General features: G+C 45.6%; 1 protein-coding gene across 1 annotated transcript; it reads right to left on the bottom strand.

Moving 5' to 3' along the window:
• Positions 1–367: 367 nt before the first annotated feature.
• Positions 368–15,975, bottom strand: LOC132890394 (alcohol dehydrogenase class-3-like). Its single transcript, XM_060927214.1, has 9 exons — positions 15,958–15,975; positions 14,009–14,110; positions 13,662–13,812; positions 6,124–6,211; positions 3,847–4,066; positions 1,842–2,102; positions 1,591–1,723; positions 1,272–1,410; positions 368–554 (listed from the first exon to the last, which is right to left on the bottom strand). Exons 1-9 carry the CDS (start codon positions 15,973–15,975, stop codon positions 530–532), a joined length of 1,137 nt encoding a protein of 378 aa, XP_060783197.1. The 3' UTR covers positions 368–529.
• Positions 15,976–16,360: the final 385 nt, after the last annotated feature.

Below are 16,360 nucleotides of genomic sequence, written 5' to 3'. Positions count from 1 at the left end.
GGGCAAGTTACCAATCTATCATAGGGTGAACACACCCCTTTTCCAACAATAGGGATTGGGTTCTGCTCTGGTTCATGCACCAAATTTTGAACCGTTCGGACATTTCTACTAAAAGTAAATTGGCTCCCAACTTGAAGAGTTGTTTTTGAGCTGGATCACCAGTAACTTAAAAAAAAAACTTTACAGGTGAGAATACAATCTTAAAATGTCCAGAATTAAACACCCAGTCCTCTGAGATTTAGATCTGCTTGTAAAAAGATAAGAGGGAAATAATTGTAATTGCAGTCATATTTATTCTAATTTCAGACTGTAGTTTCATGTTTTTTATTTCAACAAAAAGTTTGATTTTTATTTCAGCATTAACACACAGACACATCTTCTGTCCTGAGTTTCCATCTTCATCACGGTGTTTCCTTTAAACTTTACAGAAGGACCAGCAGCTCTGAGGCCCACTGGGTAATGAGTCTGTTGTCATGGTGACTGATTTTATGTCTTCATGGTTAAAGAATTGAGATTCGAGGTTCACGGCTCACATTTTTATCACCGACCGAACACTGAGAAAGAAAAAGTCAGTGATAAGTTGGATAAGTGACTTTTTTCTTTATATTCAGCTTTCATTTTTTATAAATTGTCATCATTTTGTCTCATCTCATCTCATTATCTCTAGCCGCTTTATCCTTCTACAGGGTCGCAGGCAAGCTGGAGCCTATCCCAGCTGACTACGGGTGAAAGGCGGGGTACACCCTGGACAAGTCGCCAGGTCATCACAGGGCTGACACATAGACACAGACAACCATTCACACTCACACCTACGGTCAATTTAGAGTCACCAGTTAACCTAACCTGCATGTCTTTGGACTGTGGGGGAAACCGGAGCACCCGGAGGAAACCCACGCGGACACGGGGAGAACATGCAAACTCCACACAGAAAGGCCCTCGCCGGCCCCGGGGCTCGAACCCAGGACCTTCTTGCTGTGAGGCGACAGCGCTAACCACTACACCACCGTGCCGCCCTGTCATCATTTTGTGCTCATTTTAATTATAACACATTTAATCAGCAAACAACTTTTCAGTCAGTCAAACTGAACTAAAACGTAAAGAATGTAAGCTGTAAAGGGATGTAAATATAACTGTTTATAAAAATATTACTAGGTGATTTGAAACGAGCTAATCAAAGGGAATCTGACGTGTAGTTTGCTGTGCAGGAAGTAAAATTAATCCCACTGAATAAATAAGTTCTATTGGTCGTATTATGGTTATGTGACTCAGACCTTTTCCCGTTGATCATGAGTTCGAAGGCGTGGTTAATCTCCTTCAGAGGGAGCGTGTGTGTCACAAACTCATTCAGCAAGATTCGGCTGTTCATGTAGTCCTCCACCAGTTTGGGTACACTACACACACTCTTCCATCCTGTTCAGTACACACAGAAAAAAAAACAATATGGATATATCCATACATCCAATGCACTTTCAGCCATATTCGTTATTTTTTTGTTGTGGATTTTGCCTTCTGATTTTTAAACCAGAAGTTTAATATGAATAGATGTTACGAAGCTGTGAGTATCTACGTGATAAATTGCTCGTCTCTTACCACCCAAGACGGATCCTTTAAGCGTTCGTCCCAATAAGAGGTCCTTAGGGGACACCAAGATCAGGTTGTTTTCAGTCCATCCCACAATCACACAGGTTCCCCAGGCAGTATTGCAGCTCTCAAATGCTGCCCTCTAGTTGAGATAAAACACATTTTCATCAGAGTCTGAATCTGCACATTCTCATCTGTCTATAGTTGATAGTACAGCTGACGTCTGTAGCGGATGGCTCATGAATCAACCTCAAACCCACCATAAGTGTGACGTTCCCCACACACTCGAAGCTGTAGTCCACTCCTCCACTTGTCATCTCCATCAGCACCTCCTGAATGGGTTTGCTGTGATCGTTAGGGTTCACAAAGTCAGTGACACCGAACTTCTTGGCAACTTCACATTTCTCCGCATTGATGTCGACACCGATGATCCTGGAGGCTCCGGCAGCTTTACAGCCCATCACCGTGGCGAGACCGATGGCTCCCAAACCGAACACGGCACAGACAGAACCATGCTCCACCTACAGAAGCGGGGAGGAACAACCACAGGGTTTAGTAAATACAACCCCGATTCCAAAAAAGTTGGGACAAAGTACAAATTGTAAATAAAAATGGAATGCAATAATTTACAAATCCCAAAATCTGATATTGTATTCACAATAGAACATAGACAACATATCAAATGTCGAAAGTGAGACATTTTGAAATTTCATGCCAAATATTGGCTCATTTGAAATTTCATGACGGCAACACATCTCAAAAAAGTTGGGACAGGGGCAATAAGAGGCTGGAAAAGTTAAAGGTACAAAAAAGGAACAGCTGGAGGACCAAATTGCAACTCATTAGGTCAATTGGCAATAGGTCATTAACATGACTGGGTATAAAAAGAGCATCTTGGAGTGGCAGCGGCTCTCAGAAGTAAAGATGGGAAGAGGATCACCAATCCCCCTAATTCTGCGCCGACAAATAGTGGAGCAATATCAGAAAGGAGTTCGACAGTGTAAAATTGCAAAGAGTTTGAACATATCATCATCTACAGTGCATAATATCATCAAAAGATTCAGAGAATCTGGAAGAATCTCTGTGCCTAAGGGTCAAGGCTGGAAAACCATACTGGGTGCCCGTGATCTTCGGGCCCTTAGACGGCACTGCATCACATACAGGCATGCTTCTGTATTGGAAATCACAAAATGGGCTCAGGAATATTTCCAGAGAACATTACCTGTGAACACAATTCACCGTGCCATCCGCCGTTGCCAGCTAAAACTCGATAGTTCAAAGAAGAAGCCGTATCTAAACATGATCCAGAAGCGCAGACATCTTCTCTGGGCCAAGGCTCATTTAAAATGGACTGTGGCAAAGTGAAAAACTGTTCTGTGGTCAGATGAATCAAAATTTGAAGTTCTTTATGGAAATCAGGGACGCCGTGTCATTCAGACTAAAGAGGAGAAGGACGACCCGAGTTGTTATCAGCGCTCAGTTCAGAAGCCTGCATCTCTGATGGTATGGGGTTGCATTAGTGCATGTGGCATGGGCAGCTTACACATCTGGAAAGACACCATCAATGCTGAAAGGTATATCCAGGTTCTAGAGCAACATATGCTCCCATCCAGACGACGTCTCTTTCAGGGAAGACCTTGCATTTTCCAACATGACAATGCCAAACCACATACTGCATCAATTACAGCATCATGGCTGCGTAGAAGAAGGGTCCGGGTACTGAACTGGACAGTCCGGAGCTTGGAAAAGCTGTAGATAGCTTGCCTTGCCAGACTAAGTTCGCAACAGGTCCTCGTGTTGCATCACACTTAGGATGGGCGGGCCCAGGCTATGTCAGACCATGGATTCAGGAATAAAGCTGTTTGTCCACAAGCTCATGGTTAGAGTCGGGTGACCACAGGTTTGTGGATAGAGCTGTCTGACCACAAGCTCATGGACAGAGGTGGCCCACCTATAAATTGCCACCATATAAATAGTAAATAAAACTGATCCCTGAGGGTCACCTTGCTTTACAGAGCAGTGGGGGGTTAAAATTAAGTCTGCAACTCCATATCATGGAGTTTATTTAAAAAAAAAAAAGTGTGTGTCAGTACAGCACTGAGTTCATAAAAATTGAACGTATCTCACCATGACTCAGGAGTTTAAAGTCCTCTGTGAGGTGGCTGAGCGGATTAATCAGAAATGTAATATTCTCAAACTACAGTATTTAATCGCATGCTCAGGTTACTTATTAAACGTTGTTGAAACACACACACACACACTTACTTTGGCCGAATTTAGTGCTGCTCCGTATCCTGTAGCCACCCCACAGCCGAGGAGACACACTTTATCCAGCGGTGCGTCTCGGTGAATCTTAGCGACGTTGTATTCAGGAACAACGGTGTATTCGGAGAAAGTGCTCACACCAGAAAACTGATACACCTGCTGACCCTTACAGGTGAAACGACTCGTACCATCAGCTAGCACACACTGCTGAAGCTTCTCACTGAGAGAGACAGACAGACAGACAGTTAGAGAGATAAAAAAAAAAATCAGTATAATCAGTGAGTAATCTTATTGTCAGGGTCACTATTTAAACCTCCAGTGAGAAAACTGAGAGCAGTGAGGAGAAATACAATACACTACTCATTCCTGAAATTATATCTTCAATTCAATTCTATTGATATACTCATTTTAATAATATACATTATCATAGCACAGCTTTACAGAAACACAGCTATGGATGGAATTTCACTGTGCTGTAATGCATTTTTCTTCTAGATTTAGAAGAAAATAACCTTGACAGGAACAAGATTTAAAATATTCAAATATTACAACCCCGATTCCAAAAAAGTTGGGACAAAGTACAAATTGTAAATAAAAACGGAATGCAATGATGTGGAAGTTTCAAAATTCCATATTTTATTCAGAATAGAACATAGATGACATATCAAATGTTTAAACTGAGAAAATGTATCATTTCAAGAGAAAAATTAGGTGATTTTAAATTTCATGACAACAACACATCTCAAAAAAGTTGGGACAAGGCCATGTTTCCCACTGTGAGACATCCCCTTTTCTCTTTACAACAGTCTGTAAACGTCTGGGGACTGAGGAGACAAGTTGCTCAAGTTTAGGGATAGGAATGTTAACCCATTCTTGGCTAATGTAGGATTCTAGTTGCTCAACTGTCTTAGGTCTTTTTTGTCATATCTTCCGTTTTATGATGCGCCAAATGTTTTCTATGGGTGAAAGATCTGGACTGCAGGCTGGCCAGTTCAGTACCCGGACCCTTCTTCTACGCAGCCATGATGCTGTAATTGATGCAGTATGTGGTTTGGGATTGTCATGTTGGAAAAAGCAAGGTCTTCCCTGAAAGAGACGTCGTCTGGATGGGAGCATATGTTGCTCTAGAACCTGGATATACCTTTCAGCATTGATGGTGTCTTTCCAGATGTGTAAGCTGCCCATGCCACACGCACTAATGCAACCCCATACCATCAGAGATGCAGGCTTCTGAACTGAGCGCTGATAACAACTTGGGTCGTCCTTCTCCTCTTTAGTCCGAATGACACGGCGTCCCTGATTTCCATGAAGAACTTCAAATTTTGATTCGTCTGATCACAGAACAGTTTTCCACTTTGCCACAGTCCATTTTAAATGAGCCTTGGCCCAGAGAAGACGTCTGCGCTTCTGGATCATGTTTAGATACGGCTTCTTCTTTGAACTATAGAGTTTTAGCTGGCAACGGCGGATGGCACGGTGAATTGTGTTCACAGATAATGTTCTCTGGAAATATTCCTGAGCCCATTTTGTGATTTCCAATACAGAAGCATGCCTGTATGTGATGCAGTGCCGTCTAAGGGCCCGAAGATCACGGGCACCCAGTATGGTTTTCCAGCCTTGACCCTTACGCACAGAGATTCTTCCAGATTCTCTGAATCTTTTGATGATATTATGCACTGTAGATGATGATATGTTCAAACTCTTTGCAATTTTACACTGTCGAACTCCTTTCTGATATTGCTCCACTATTTGTCGGCGCAGAATTAGGGGGATTGGTGATCCTCTTCCCATCTTTACTTCTGAGAGCCGCTGCCACTCCAAGATGCTCTTTTTATACCCAGTCATGTTAATGGCCTATTGCCAATTGACCTAATGAGTTGCAATTTGGTCCTCCAGCTGTTCCTTTTTCGTACCTTTTGACTTTTCCAATCTCTTATTGCCCCTGTCACAACTTTTTTGAGATGTGTTGCTGTCATGAAATTTCAAATGAGCCAATATTTGGCATGAAATTTCAAAATGTCTCACTTTCAACATTTGATATGTTGTCTATGTTCTATTGTGAATACAATATCAGTTTTTGAGATTTGTAAATTATTGCATTCCATTTTTATTTACAATTTGTACTTTGTCCCAACTTTTTTGGAATCGGGGTTGTATATGATATGTTCAGAAAATAATTATGTTGCAGTGATAAAGATGGAGTTTCTAGAGTTTAGTTGTGTTGATCAGGGGTTTTAATTGGATTTAAAAAAAAATCAACAAAAACAAAGTCCTCACCTGTTCTTTGTGCACAAGTTTGTCTTTGGACTCAGACAGAACTGACACTCATCACAGTAAGGTAGGAGGACAGGGATCACATTATCTCCTGGAGGGAAGAAGAAGAAGATTCAAAATTAATCAGGTCTTTCAGAAAAATAATCTCCACCTACACACCAAGGTTGCTGTTTCCCACACTGTCTGTATACCAGCCCTCCTCTACAGCTGGGGGTCTGGAAGTCTGGAGGACCTTCAGTGCTTCCACATAATGTTGGATGTCTGAAGCTTATCCTGAGACTCACCTGCTGTGATCTTGTGCCTCTTACTGGCATACTTACCAGACCAACTGCAGAAGCACTGAGGCCACAATCACGCAAATATTAACCCCATTTCCAGAAAAGTGGGGATATTTTCCAAAATGCAATAAAAGCAAAAATCTCATCATCTGTAGCCGCTTTATCCTGTCTACAGGGTCGCAGGCAAGCTGGAGCCTATCCCAGCTGACTACGGGCGAAAGGCGGGGTACACCCTGGACAAGTCGCCAGGTCATCACAGGGCTGACACACAGACACAGACAACCATTCACACTCACATTCACACCTACGCTCAATTTAGAGTCACCAGTTAACCTAACCTGCATGTCTTTGGACTGTGGGGGAAACCGGAGCACCCGGAGGAAACCCACGCGGACACGGGGAGAACATGCAAACTCCACACAGAAAGGCCCTCGCTGGCCACGGGGCTCGAACCTGGACCTTCTTGCTGTGAGGCAACAGCGCTAACCACCACACCCCCATGCCGCCCCAGATTCCACAATAAACAGGTTAAATGATAGCATGACTGGGTTTAAAAGGAGCAGCACCAAAGATTCAGTGTTTGCAAGCAAGAATGAGGTGTGGCTCACTGCTTTGTTCTAAAATTCATGAGAGAATTGCTTGTACATTCAAAAAGAACATTTCTCAACACAAGATTTTAGGTCTTTCAAAATCTACAGTCCATAATATTGTGAAAAGATTCAGGGAATTTGGAGACATCTCAGTGCGTAAAGGGTGAGGTCGGAAACCACTGTTGAATGTGCATGACCTTTGAGCCCTCAGGTGGCACTGCCTGAGAAAGGGTCATGCTAATGTGACAAATATAACCACATGGGCTCAGGAGGACTTTGGAAAACCGTCATCACTTAACACCGTCTGCTGCTGCATCCAGAAATGCAACCTGAAACTGTATTACACAAGGAGGAAGCCATTCATCAATTCTATAGAGAAACACTGCTGATTTCTCTGGGCCTGAACTCATCTCAGATGGACCAAAAGACAGTGGAAGCATGTGCTGTGGTCAAACGAGTCACATTTCAACTCATTTTGGGGAAAACCAGACATCAAGTTCTTAGTGCCAAAGGTGAACACAACCATTGATTTTGTCATTGATTTTGTTATCAGAGGGGTGCAAAGGTAGCATCTGTGATGGTATGGGGGGGGGTCAGTGCCCGCAGCATGGGGGAGTTACATGTGTGTGAAGGTATCATTGATATATTGGGGGATATATTGGGATTTTAGAGAGACATATCCCGGGTAGTCCATGCTTATTTGAGCAGGACAATGTCAGGCCACATTTTGCATGGGCTACAACAGTGTGGCTTTGTAGACACAGAGTGCATGTGCTTGACTGGTCTGCTGCCAGTCCAGATCTGTCTTCTACTGAGAATGTACGGTTCATCATGAAGAGGAGAATCTGACAACGGCGACTACGGAATGTTGAGCAGCTGAAGTCTTGTATCAAGCAAAAATGGACAAAAATTCCAATTGCAAAAGTACAACAATTAGCATCCTCAGATCCCATACAGTTAAAAAGAGTTATTAAAGGAAAGGTGATGTAACACAATAGTAAATGTCTGATTCTCTGTCCCAACTTTTTTTGAGTGTGTTGCAGGCATTGAATTCTAACTTTGTTCATATTTACAAATTACAATTAAGTTGATCAGTAAAACTTTTGAAAATATTTTCTTTGTACTTTTGTTACTTTTGTAGAGGTTCACCACCCACAGAGGTAGCAGTAGGGGTTTGGTGCAATGTGGATTGGGTGGCAGTCGAAGGCAGGGGCCTCGACGACCTGATCCCCGGTCACAGCGGCTGGCTGTTGGGACATGGAATGTCACTTCGCTGGGGGGGAAGGAGCCTGAGCTTGTGCGGGAGGTTGAGAGGTACCGGCTAGAGATAGTCGGGCTCACCTCCACGCATAGCATGGGCTCTGGAACCCAGCTCCTCGAGAGGGGCTGGACTTTCCACTTCTCTGGAGTCGCCCGTGGTGAGCGGCGGCGGGCTGGTGTGGGCTTGCTTATAGCTCCCCAGCTCAGCCGCCATGTGTTGGAGTTTACCCCAGTGAACGAGAGGGTCGCCTCTCTGCGCCTTCGGATTGGGGAGAGGGCTCTTGCTGTTGTTTGTGCCTACGGGCCAAATAGCAGTATAGAGTATCCGGCCTTCTTGGAGTCCCTGGGAGAGGTACTGAGGGGTGCTCAGACTGGGGACTCCATTGTGCTACTGGGGGACTTCAATGCTCACGTGGGCGACGACAGTGTCACCTGGAGGGGCGTGGTTGGGAGGAACGGCCTCCCCGATCTGAACCCGAGTGGTGTTTTGTTATTGGACTTCTGTGCTAGTCACGGTTTGTCCATAACGAACACCATGTTCGAGCATAGGGGTGTCCATAAGTGCACGTGGCACCAGGACACCTTAGGTCGGAGGTCGATGATCGACTTTATAGTCGTTTCATCTGATCTCTGGCCCTATGTCTTGGACACTCGGGTGAAGAGAGGGGCTGAGCTGTCAACTGATCACCACCTGGTGGTGAGTTGGATCCGCTGGCGGAGGAGGAAGTTGGACAGACCTGGCAGGCCTAAACGTATGGTGAGGGTCTGCTGGGAACGTCTGGCCGAGCACTCTGTTGGGGAGGTCTTTAACTCCCACCTCCGGGAGAGCTTTTCCCAGCTTCCGAGGGAGGCGGGGGACATTGAGTCTGAGTGGACCATGTTCTCTACCTCCATTGTGGACGCAGCTGTTCGGAGCTGTGGCCGCAAGGTCTCCGGTGCCTGTCGTGGCGGCAATCCCCGAACCCGGTGGTGGACACCGGAAGTAAGGGATGCTGTCAAGCTGAAGAAGGAATCCTATCGGGCCATGTTGACCTCCGGGACTCCTGAGGCAGCCGACGGGTATCGGCAGGCCAGGCGTGCTGCAGCTCAGGCAGTTGCGGAGGCAAAAACTCGGAACTGGGAGGAGTTCGGGGAGGCCATGGAGAAGGACTATCGGTCGGCCTCGAAGAAATTCTGGCAAACCGTCCGGCGCCTCAGGAGGGGGAAGCAGTACTCTGCCAACACTGTTTACAGTGCGGGTGGGGAGCTGTTGACCTCGACTGGGGACATTGTCGGGCGGTGGAAGGAATGCTTTGAGGATCTCCTCAATCCCACCGTCATGTCTTCCACTGAGGAGACTGAGGCTGATGACTCAGAGGTGGACTCGTCCATTACCCAAGCCGAAGTCACTGAGGTGGTTTGCAAGCTCCTCGGTGGCAAGGCACCGGGGGTGGATGAGATCCGCCCTGAGTATCTCAAGTCTCTGGATGTTGTGGGGCTGTCTTGGTTGACACGCCTCTGCGACATCGCGTGGCGGTCGGGGACAGTGCCTCTGGAGTGGCAGACTGGGGTGGTGGTCCCTCTTTTTAAGAAAGGGGACCGGAGAGTGTGCTCCAATTATAGGGGAATCACACTTCTCAGCCTCCCAGGGAAAGTTTACTCCAGGGTACTGGAGAGGAGAATTCGACCAATAGTCGAACCTCGGATCCAGGAGGAACAATGCGGTTTTCGTCCTGGTCGCGGAACACTGGACCAGCTCTATACCCTTCATAGGGTGCTCGAGGGTTCATGGGAGTTTGCCCAACCAGTCCACATGTGCTTTGTGGATCTGGAGAAGGCATTCGACCGTGTCCCCCGTGGTATTCTGTGGGGGGTGCTTCGGGAGTATGGGGTTCGGGGCTCTTTGCTAAGGGCTGTCCGGTCCCTGTACGAACGGAGCAGGAGTCTGGTTCGCATTGCCGGCAGTAAGTCAGACCTGTTCCCAGTGCATGTTGGACTCCGGCAGGGCTGCCCTTTGTCACCGGTTCTGTTCATAATTTTTATGGACAGAATTTCTAGGCGCAGCCAGGGGCCGGAAGGAATCCTGTTTGGGAACCACAGGATTTCATCTCTGCTTTTTGCGGATGATGTTGTCCTGTTGGCTTCTTCAAACCAGGACCTTCAGCATGCACTGGGGCGGTTTGCAGTCGAGTGTGAAGCGGCTGGGATGAGAATCAGCACCTCCAAGTCCGAGGCCATGGTTCTCGACCGGAAAAGGGTGGCTTGCCCTCTCCAGGTTGGTGGAGAAGTCCTGCCTCAAGTGGAGGAGTTTAAGTATCTCGGGATCTTGTTCACGAGTGAGGGAAGGATGGAGCGTGAGATCGACAGGCGGATCGGTGCAGCCTCCGCAGTGATGCGGTCGCTTTACCGGTCCGTCGTGGTGAAGAAGGAGCTGAGCCAAAAGGCGAAGCTCTCAATTTACCGGTCGATCTACGTTCCGACTCTCACCTATGGTCATGAGCTTTGGGTAATGACAGAAAGAACAAGATCGCGGATACAAGCGGCTGAAATGAGTTTCCTTCGCAGGGTGGCTGGGCGCTCCCTTAGAGATAGGGTGAGAAGCACAGTCACTCGGGAGGAGCTCGGAGTAGAGCCGCTGCTCCTCCACATCGAGAGGAACCAGCTGAGGTGGCTCGGGCATCTTTTTCGGATGCCTCCTGGATGCCTCCCTGGGGAGGTGTTCCAGGCATGTCCCCCTGGGAGGAGGCCCCAGGGAAGACCCAGGACACGCTGGAGGGACTATGTCTCTCGGCTGGCCTGGGAACGCCTCGGTGTTCTTCCCGAGGAGCTGGCCGAGGTGTCTGGGGAAAGGGAAGTTTGGGCTTCCATGCTTAGACTGCTGCCTCCACGACCCGGTCCCGGATAAGCGGAAGAAGACGAGATGAGACTTTTGTTACTTCAATAAAAGTTGACGTGAATTAACAAATCACAGATTTTTGTTTTTATTGCATTTTGGAAAATATCCCAACTTTTCTGGAAATGGGGTTAGTCATCATCAGCTGTCCATCGCTAGTGATGATGACTGCTTCATTAGGACACACAGAAATGCAGCTGGGCCAAAAGGCCCACACCAGAGTGACAGAGCTGTCCACAGGGGTGGCACATATGGCCTGGCTGAGCCACCATGGAATGCCTGGGCTTGTGAGCTCTGATATACTATTCTCTCCTAGCGAAGTGCCTTGCACAGTAAGGTAAGACAAACAATGTCATGTCCCCATTGTGTTGTCTCTTTGGACCTCTGGACCTGATGTCAAGTGGTGCACAAATGTGCCACAGACTTGATGGGTATAGAAGTTGCCCTGCAGTGACAACTGACTTGCCAAGTGATGCCATCCATTGGCCATTTGAGTGGCTCTTCCGCATGCCATCTGGTGGTGTGCCATTGACCCTGTTGGGTTCATCTGCCACACTGCACTGAAAAGTGCACAGCTGCCAGCACCTTATTGGTGATGTATTATTTAACCCATAGCTGGAACCCAGGCAGGTGCTATCACTCTGGGTCAGAGCAGACCTGGGAGCAATGGTGATTAAGCGGTAACTCCACTTTCCCCAGTACTCAAGTCCTCCTGGACCTGAGACTTACCACTGGTAGCAGTTTAAAGTCACACCCAGGACTAAATGTCAATGGAGTTAGTACAGCTATGCTGGGTAGGTCATGTCATCAGACTCCCCAGGACCAACAGTCAGGGGCCTCATGGTCAAGGTTCAGCAGGTAGGCAGAAGAAAAGGTATAAAGATCAGGTGAACCTTTCACTAAAGAAGTGCTATATAAGATCTGAGAACCTGCAGAGTGAATCTGCTGACTGTGACACCTGGCAGCGGCTCATTGTTAGTGGGATGCGTACAGTGGAAGAAGAGAACAGGACTAGAAGGAGATAGCATAAGAAACTGAAGAAGAACACACCAGACTATACAGCTACCACCACTATCACTGATAAATACCCCACCTGTAACACAACATGGGGTTCTGGGACTAGATGATTAGAGTGGTTAGGTGTCTTAGACAGGCTTGTAGTACTTGAGTCTGACTCGTGCCCTACTTTTAAGGACTCATGACTTGACTTGGACTTGAGCACTGATGACTCAGACTTGTGCATTAACTGCATTTGGACTTGTAAATTGGAGACGAGGACTCAGATTTTTTCTTTATTTTTTGTAACATGCCATAATAATTTGGCATAAGATATTTATATCCACATTGATTTTTATACTAATTTCGTGCAAGAGAATGCACATTCACCTGTTCATACGTCATGTTCAGGAACAAACTAACGTTAATGGCACTAAAATGCCTGGAGAGACGCCCCTAGGATTGTCCGCGTTGCTTATACAGACTTCTCGTGCAGTGGGAAAAAATGCACTGCTGTGTGTTCCAAATGTAGAAGAACTATCGAGGAGACGACGGGGACGACCTCGAACTTCAATCACCATTTGGCAAGACTCCACCCAGAGAAGGAAGTGACACACGATGTTCATTGCGCTGTTGATAGTGGGCGGGGCTTGCTGAGTGATGAACTAGTGAGTGTTCACCCTCTCTTATGTTATTTGCCCTGTTGATAGTGGGCGGGGCTTGCTGAGCGATGAACAAGCTTTTTATCTGTAACCTATTAACTAAAATGGGGCAGTTGCACGGTAACGTTAGTCCAACACAGTAGCAGAGACGCTTTCACATAAAGGCAGCAACAGCCACCATCACATGGTGCAGCTGGAGTCTTGTTCTCGGACTCGACTCAGATCAATTATGGACTCAACTTGGACTCGACTCGAAATATTCTGTAATGACTTGAACTTCGGACTTGAACACTGGGAACTCGGGACTGGACTCGGACTTGAGGTTTAGTGACTCGACTACAACACTGGTCTTAGAACCTACCATTACAGGAGAAAAATGGATATTATCATCAGATTACGATGGACAACAAGTAAAGCCAGTATCTCACTGGGCTGCAACAGCCTGCGACTAGTTGGAGACACAACAATTGCGATAAAATATGCGAATTAGCGACAATTTTCACTTGGAATCACACTGATTTGATATCCACATATTTTATCGGAATTGTTGTGTCTCCAACTAGTTGCAGGCTGTCGCAGCCCAGTGAGAACTGGCTGAACTCGCACTTCCTGTCTCACGGACACTGACTTGAGAAGGGTTCGTGACGGCTTTGTAACACCAGCGATGCATTTGTGGTTATTTTGAGAGAAATTTTGTCGCATGAATTTTTTGAACATGTTAAAAATTTCAGCGACGAAGAAGCGACACTTTGCGACTCGTGCAAGGAAATTGAGAAGCCCCGCGAATGTTTCAAGACACTTTTGAAACTCTCTCGAGAATGACATTCGCAATTTGTCACAGTCCAGTGAGATACGGGCTTAAGTGGGTGTGTGTGCAGTGTACCTGGCTGCACAGTGGTCACCCCCGGGCCGACACTCTCCACCACACCAGCAGCCTCATGACCCAGAATGAGGGGAAATGGTATAGTCCTCACTCCTTTCCCACAATCATTCAGAAGTGTCCAGTCTGTGTGACACACACCGCTTGCTGCTATCTGCAAAACCACATGCAACACACACACACACGCGCACACACACACACACACGCGCGCACACACACACACACACACACACACACACACACACACACACAGCTTAAATCAGTGGCTGCATTCAAAACTCGAGGCTATAACCAAGATTCTACAGAACAGAAGGAACACTCTCCTGTTAGTCCTGAGGAGAAACACAGACCTTAATTCTGACTTCATGGTCTTTAGGTGGAGCAACTTCCACTTCTTCAACAGACAGAGGCTTCCCAGGTTCCCACGCAACAGCTGCTTTACACCTGATGACCTAAAACACACACACAGAATGGTGCTGTTATTGAGTGTCATTAGGTTTATATGTAAACCACTCAGACATGAGTGAGGCACCAGGTTTGTGTAGAACCCTGCAACCCTGCAGAGGAACCTTTATAGGTGATTTGAAATTTCTGTAGAGTTACTATCTTTTATGACGACTTGTCTGTTACAGGTTTTACAGTACATGTCCCCTGACTTTTGTCAGCACTCTGCACTACTACCTCTATGTCTGTCGAACCCATGCCCCTAAATTTACCTGCTACCAAATTAACTGTGATTTGGTGAAGTGCAGCAAACTTAACTACAGTCAGTTACGGTCATGATCAATGAGTTCATAACATATGTTTAAAAAGATATCTTAACAAGTCTTTTCATAGTAACTGCAAACTTGGACAATTATTAATATAGTAAACTCAGCGTAAACATCATTGGACATCATTGTCAGTCCCTGAGGGAACCCTCCCAAAGGGATCAATAAAGTTTTATCTAATCTAATCTAATCTAATCTAATCTAATCTAAAACCATGTAGGAACAATTAAATCATTATCTCACACAATCCTAATGTGCACATTTGATTCCTCAAACATTGAGTAAATCACCAATTCCCCGTCCTTCCACTGAATATAGTCAGTGCTGTTGCTGTTGCTGTGTTGTCAGCACTGGATGATCGAGACCACAGTGATAAGTGCATTAAAATTAACTGGAAAAAACAACAACACGTGGATCCGTTCTAAATGTTCTCATGGATGTCACGTGGCCACTTATTGAATATCTATCCAGTTCAACACACTACATCCTGTAGCAGGAGAATTATTCATAATGATTATTATTAATCATACTAATGTACATTATTTATTAAACACTGGATTTACCAAATTGTTTTTGTTGATGTTTTATAAAAGCAATAATCTGCTCAAGGGTGTGTGTTACAGTGATTTTATCACAGGTATGGTGATTTTATTCCACTTCATACCTTGACATGAGACAAAATCAGTGCAAGACACATCCTCGAGTGGTGTATTGCTTTAATAAACAACTACAGGTAGTCGTCGACTTACGACCGATTGACTTTACGACCGTCTGGTTATGACTGGCAAGTGTTTCCCAGCTGAGCGTACGACAGTTTCCGCCCCAGCTCCCGGTAGCGCCTCTCGCTGCGTACAACAGTTTCCGCCCCAGCTCCTGGCAGCGCCTCTCGCTGCGTACAACAGTTTCCGCCCCAGCTCCCGGCACATGCGCAGTCTCTCTTGCGCTCCCTCACTCCGTCATACAGTTTCCGCCCCAGCTCCTGGTTTATGAAACGAGCAAATGCTCCCGCCAGCCCGAGCGCTGCAACAGCTGATGATGACGTAGACGACCCACAGCCAAGCACCAGTGATGCCAGCGGTCACTAAATTTTGTATTTTGCTATGTTTTACATTTGGATTTTGGTATGTTTCAAACTAAAATGTTTTCTATTTTTCACACTTGTATTTTGTATTTTTTATTTTGCACATACGAATTGTACTGTACGCAGTGTAGTATGCAGTGTTTGACTTAAACCAAATAATGAGCCAAGGTAATGAAATAAGAAAATGTTGATAAAATAAGACTTTAAGATGATTACAATATCATTACACATCACAATATACTTACATTCATTTAACATAGGCCGACTTACGACCAGATCAGTTTACGACCGGTCAGTCGCAGCCAAACGCAGTCGTAAGTCGACGACTACCTGTATTGTGTTCATTTTAGGTCATAAAAGTGCATTTTATATTAAGATATTATTTTATATTATAAGGTACATTCATCAGCAACAGAAGAAACAACTTCAGTAATAAATCAGTTCCTACCTTATTCTCAGTTCCCATTTTGAAAATAATCAGATCTTTAGTTACAAGCCCTTAAAAAGCAACACACACACACACACACACACACACACATACACACACACAACTTATTGCACATTCAGTATAAGTTAAAAGGGTACACTAGTTAATGTACACTTTATTTATTATAATATCTTATTTTTAGTAGTGCATCATTTAGAGTTACAGAGACACATGACATTACCTGTGCAGAAGTGTGTGTGCAGAAGTGTGTGTGCAGAAGTGTGTATGCAGAAGTGTATGCTTTTATGTTAACCGTGTTATGTAAGGGTTAATGTCCAGTGACTTAGTCATTATTGCAAAATAAACCCTGCCAGGGTGAGAGAAACATCTGCTTGGTGTGGCGAAACTGGTACACACAGGTCTG

This window comes from Neoarius graeffei, chromosome 8 (genome assembly GCF_027579695.1).
Source record: "Neoarius graeffei isolate fNeoGra1 chromosome 8, fNeoGra1.pri, whole genome shotgun sequence".
Lineage (NCBI taxonomy): Eukaryota > Metazoa > Chordata > Actinopteri > Siluriformes > Ariidae > Neoarius > Neoarius graeffei.
This window is presented reverse-complemented; position numbering and strand designations above follow the sequence as displayed.

What these genes read in the sequence shown, in the direction of transcription:
- LOC132890394 (XM_060927214.1), bottom strand. An exon ending in GGTGACCACTGTGCAGCCAG is followed by an intron (nt 6,212 to 13,661) that starts GTACACTGCACA and finishes TCTTCCCTCCAG; the next exon opens with GAGATAATGTGATCCCTGTC. An exon ending in TAAAGGATCCGTCTTGGGTG is followed by an intron (nt 1,411 to 1,590) that starts GTAAGAGACGAG and finishes TGTACTGAACAG; the next exon opens with GATGGAAGAGTGTGTGTAGT.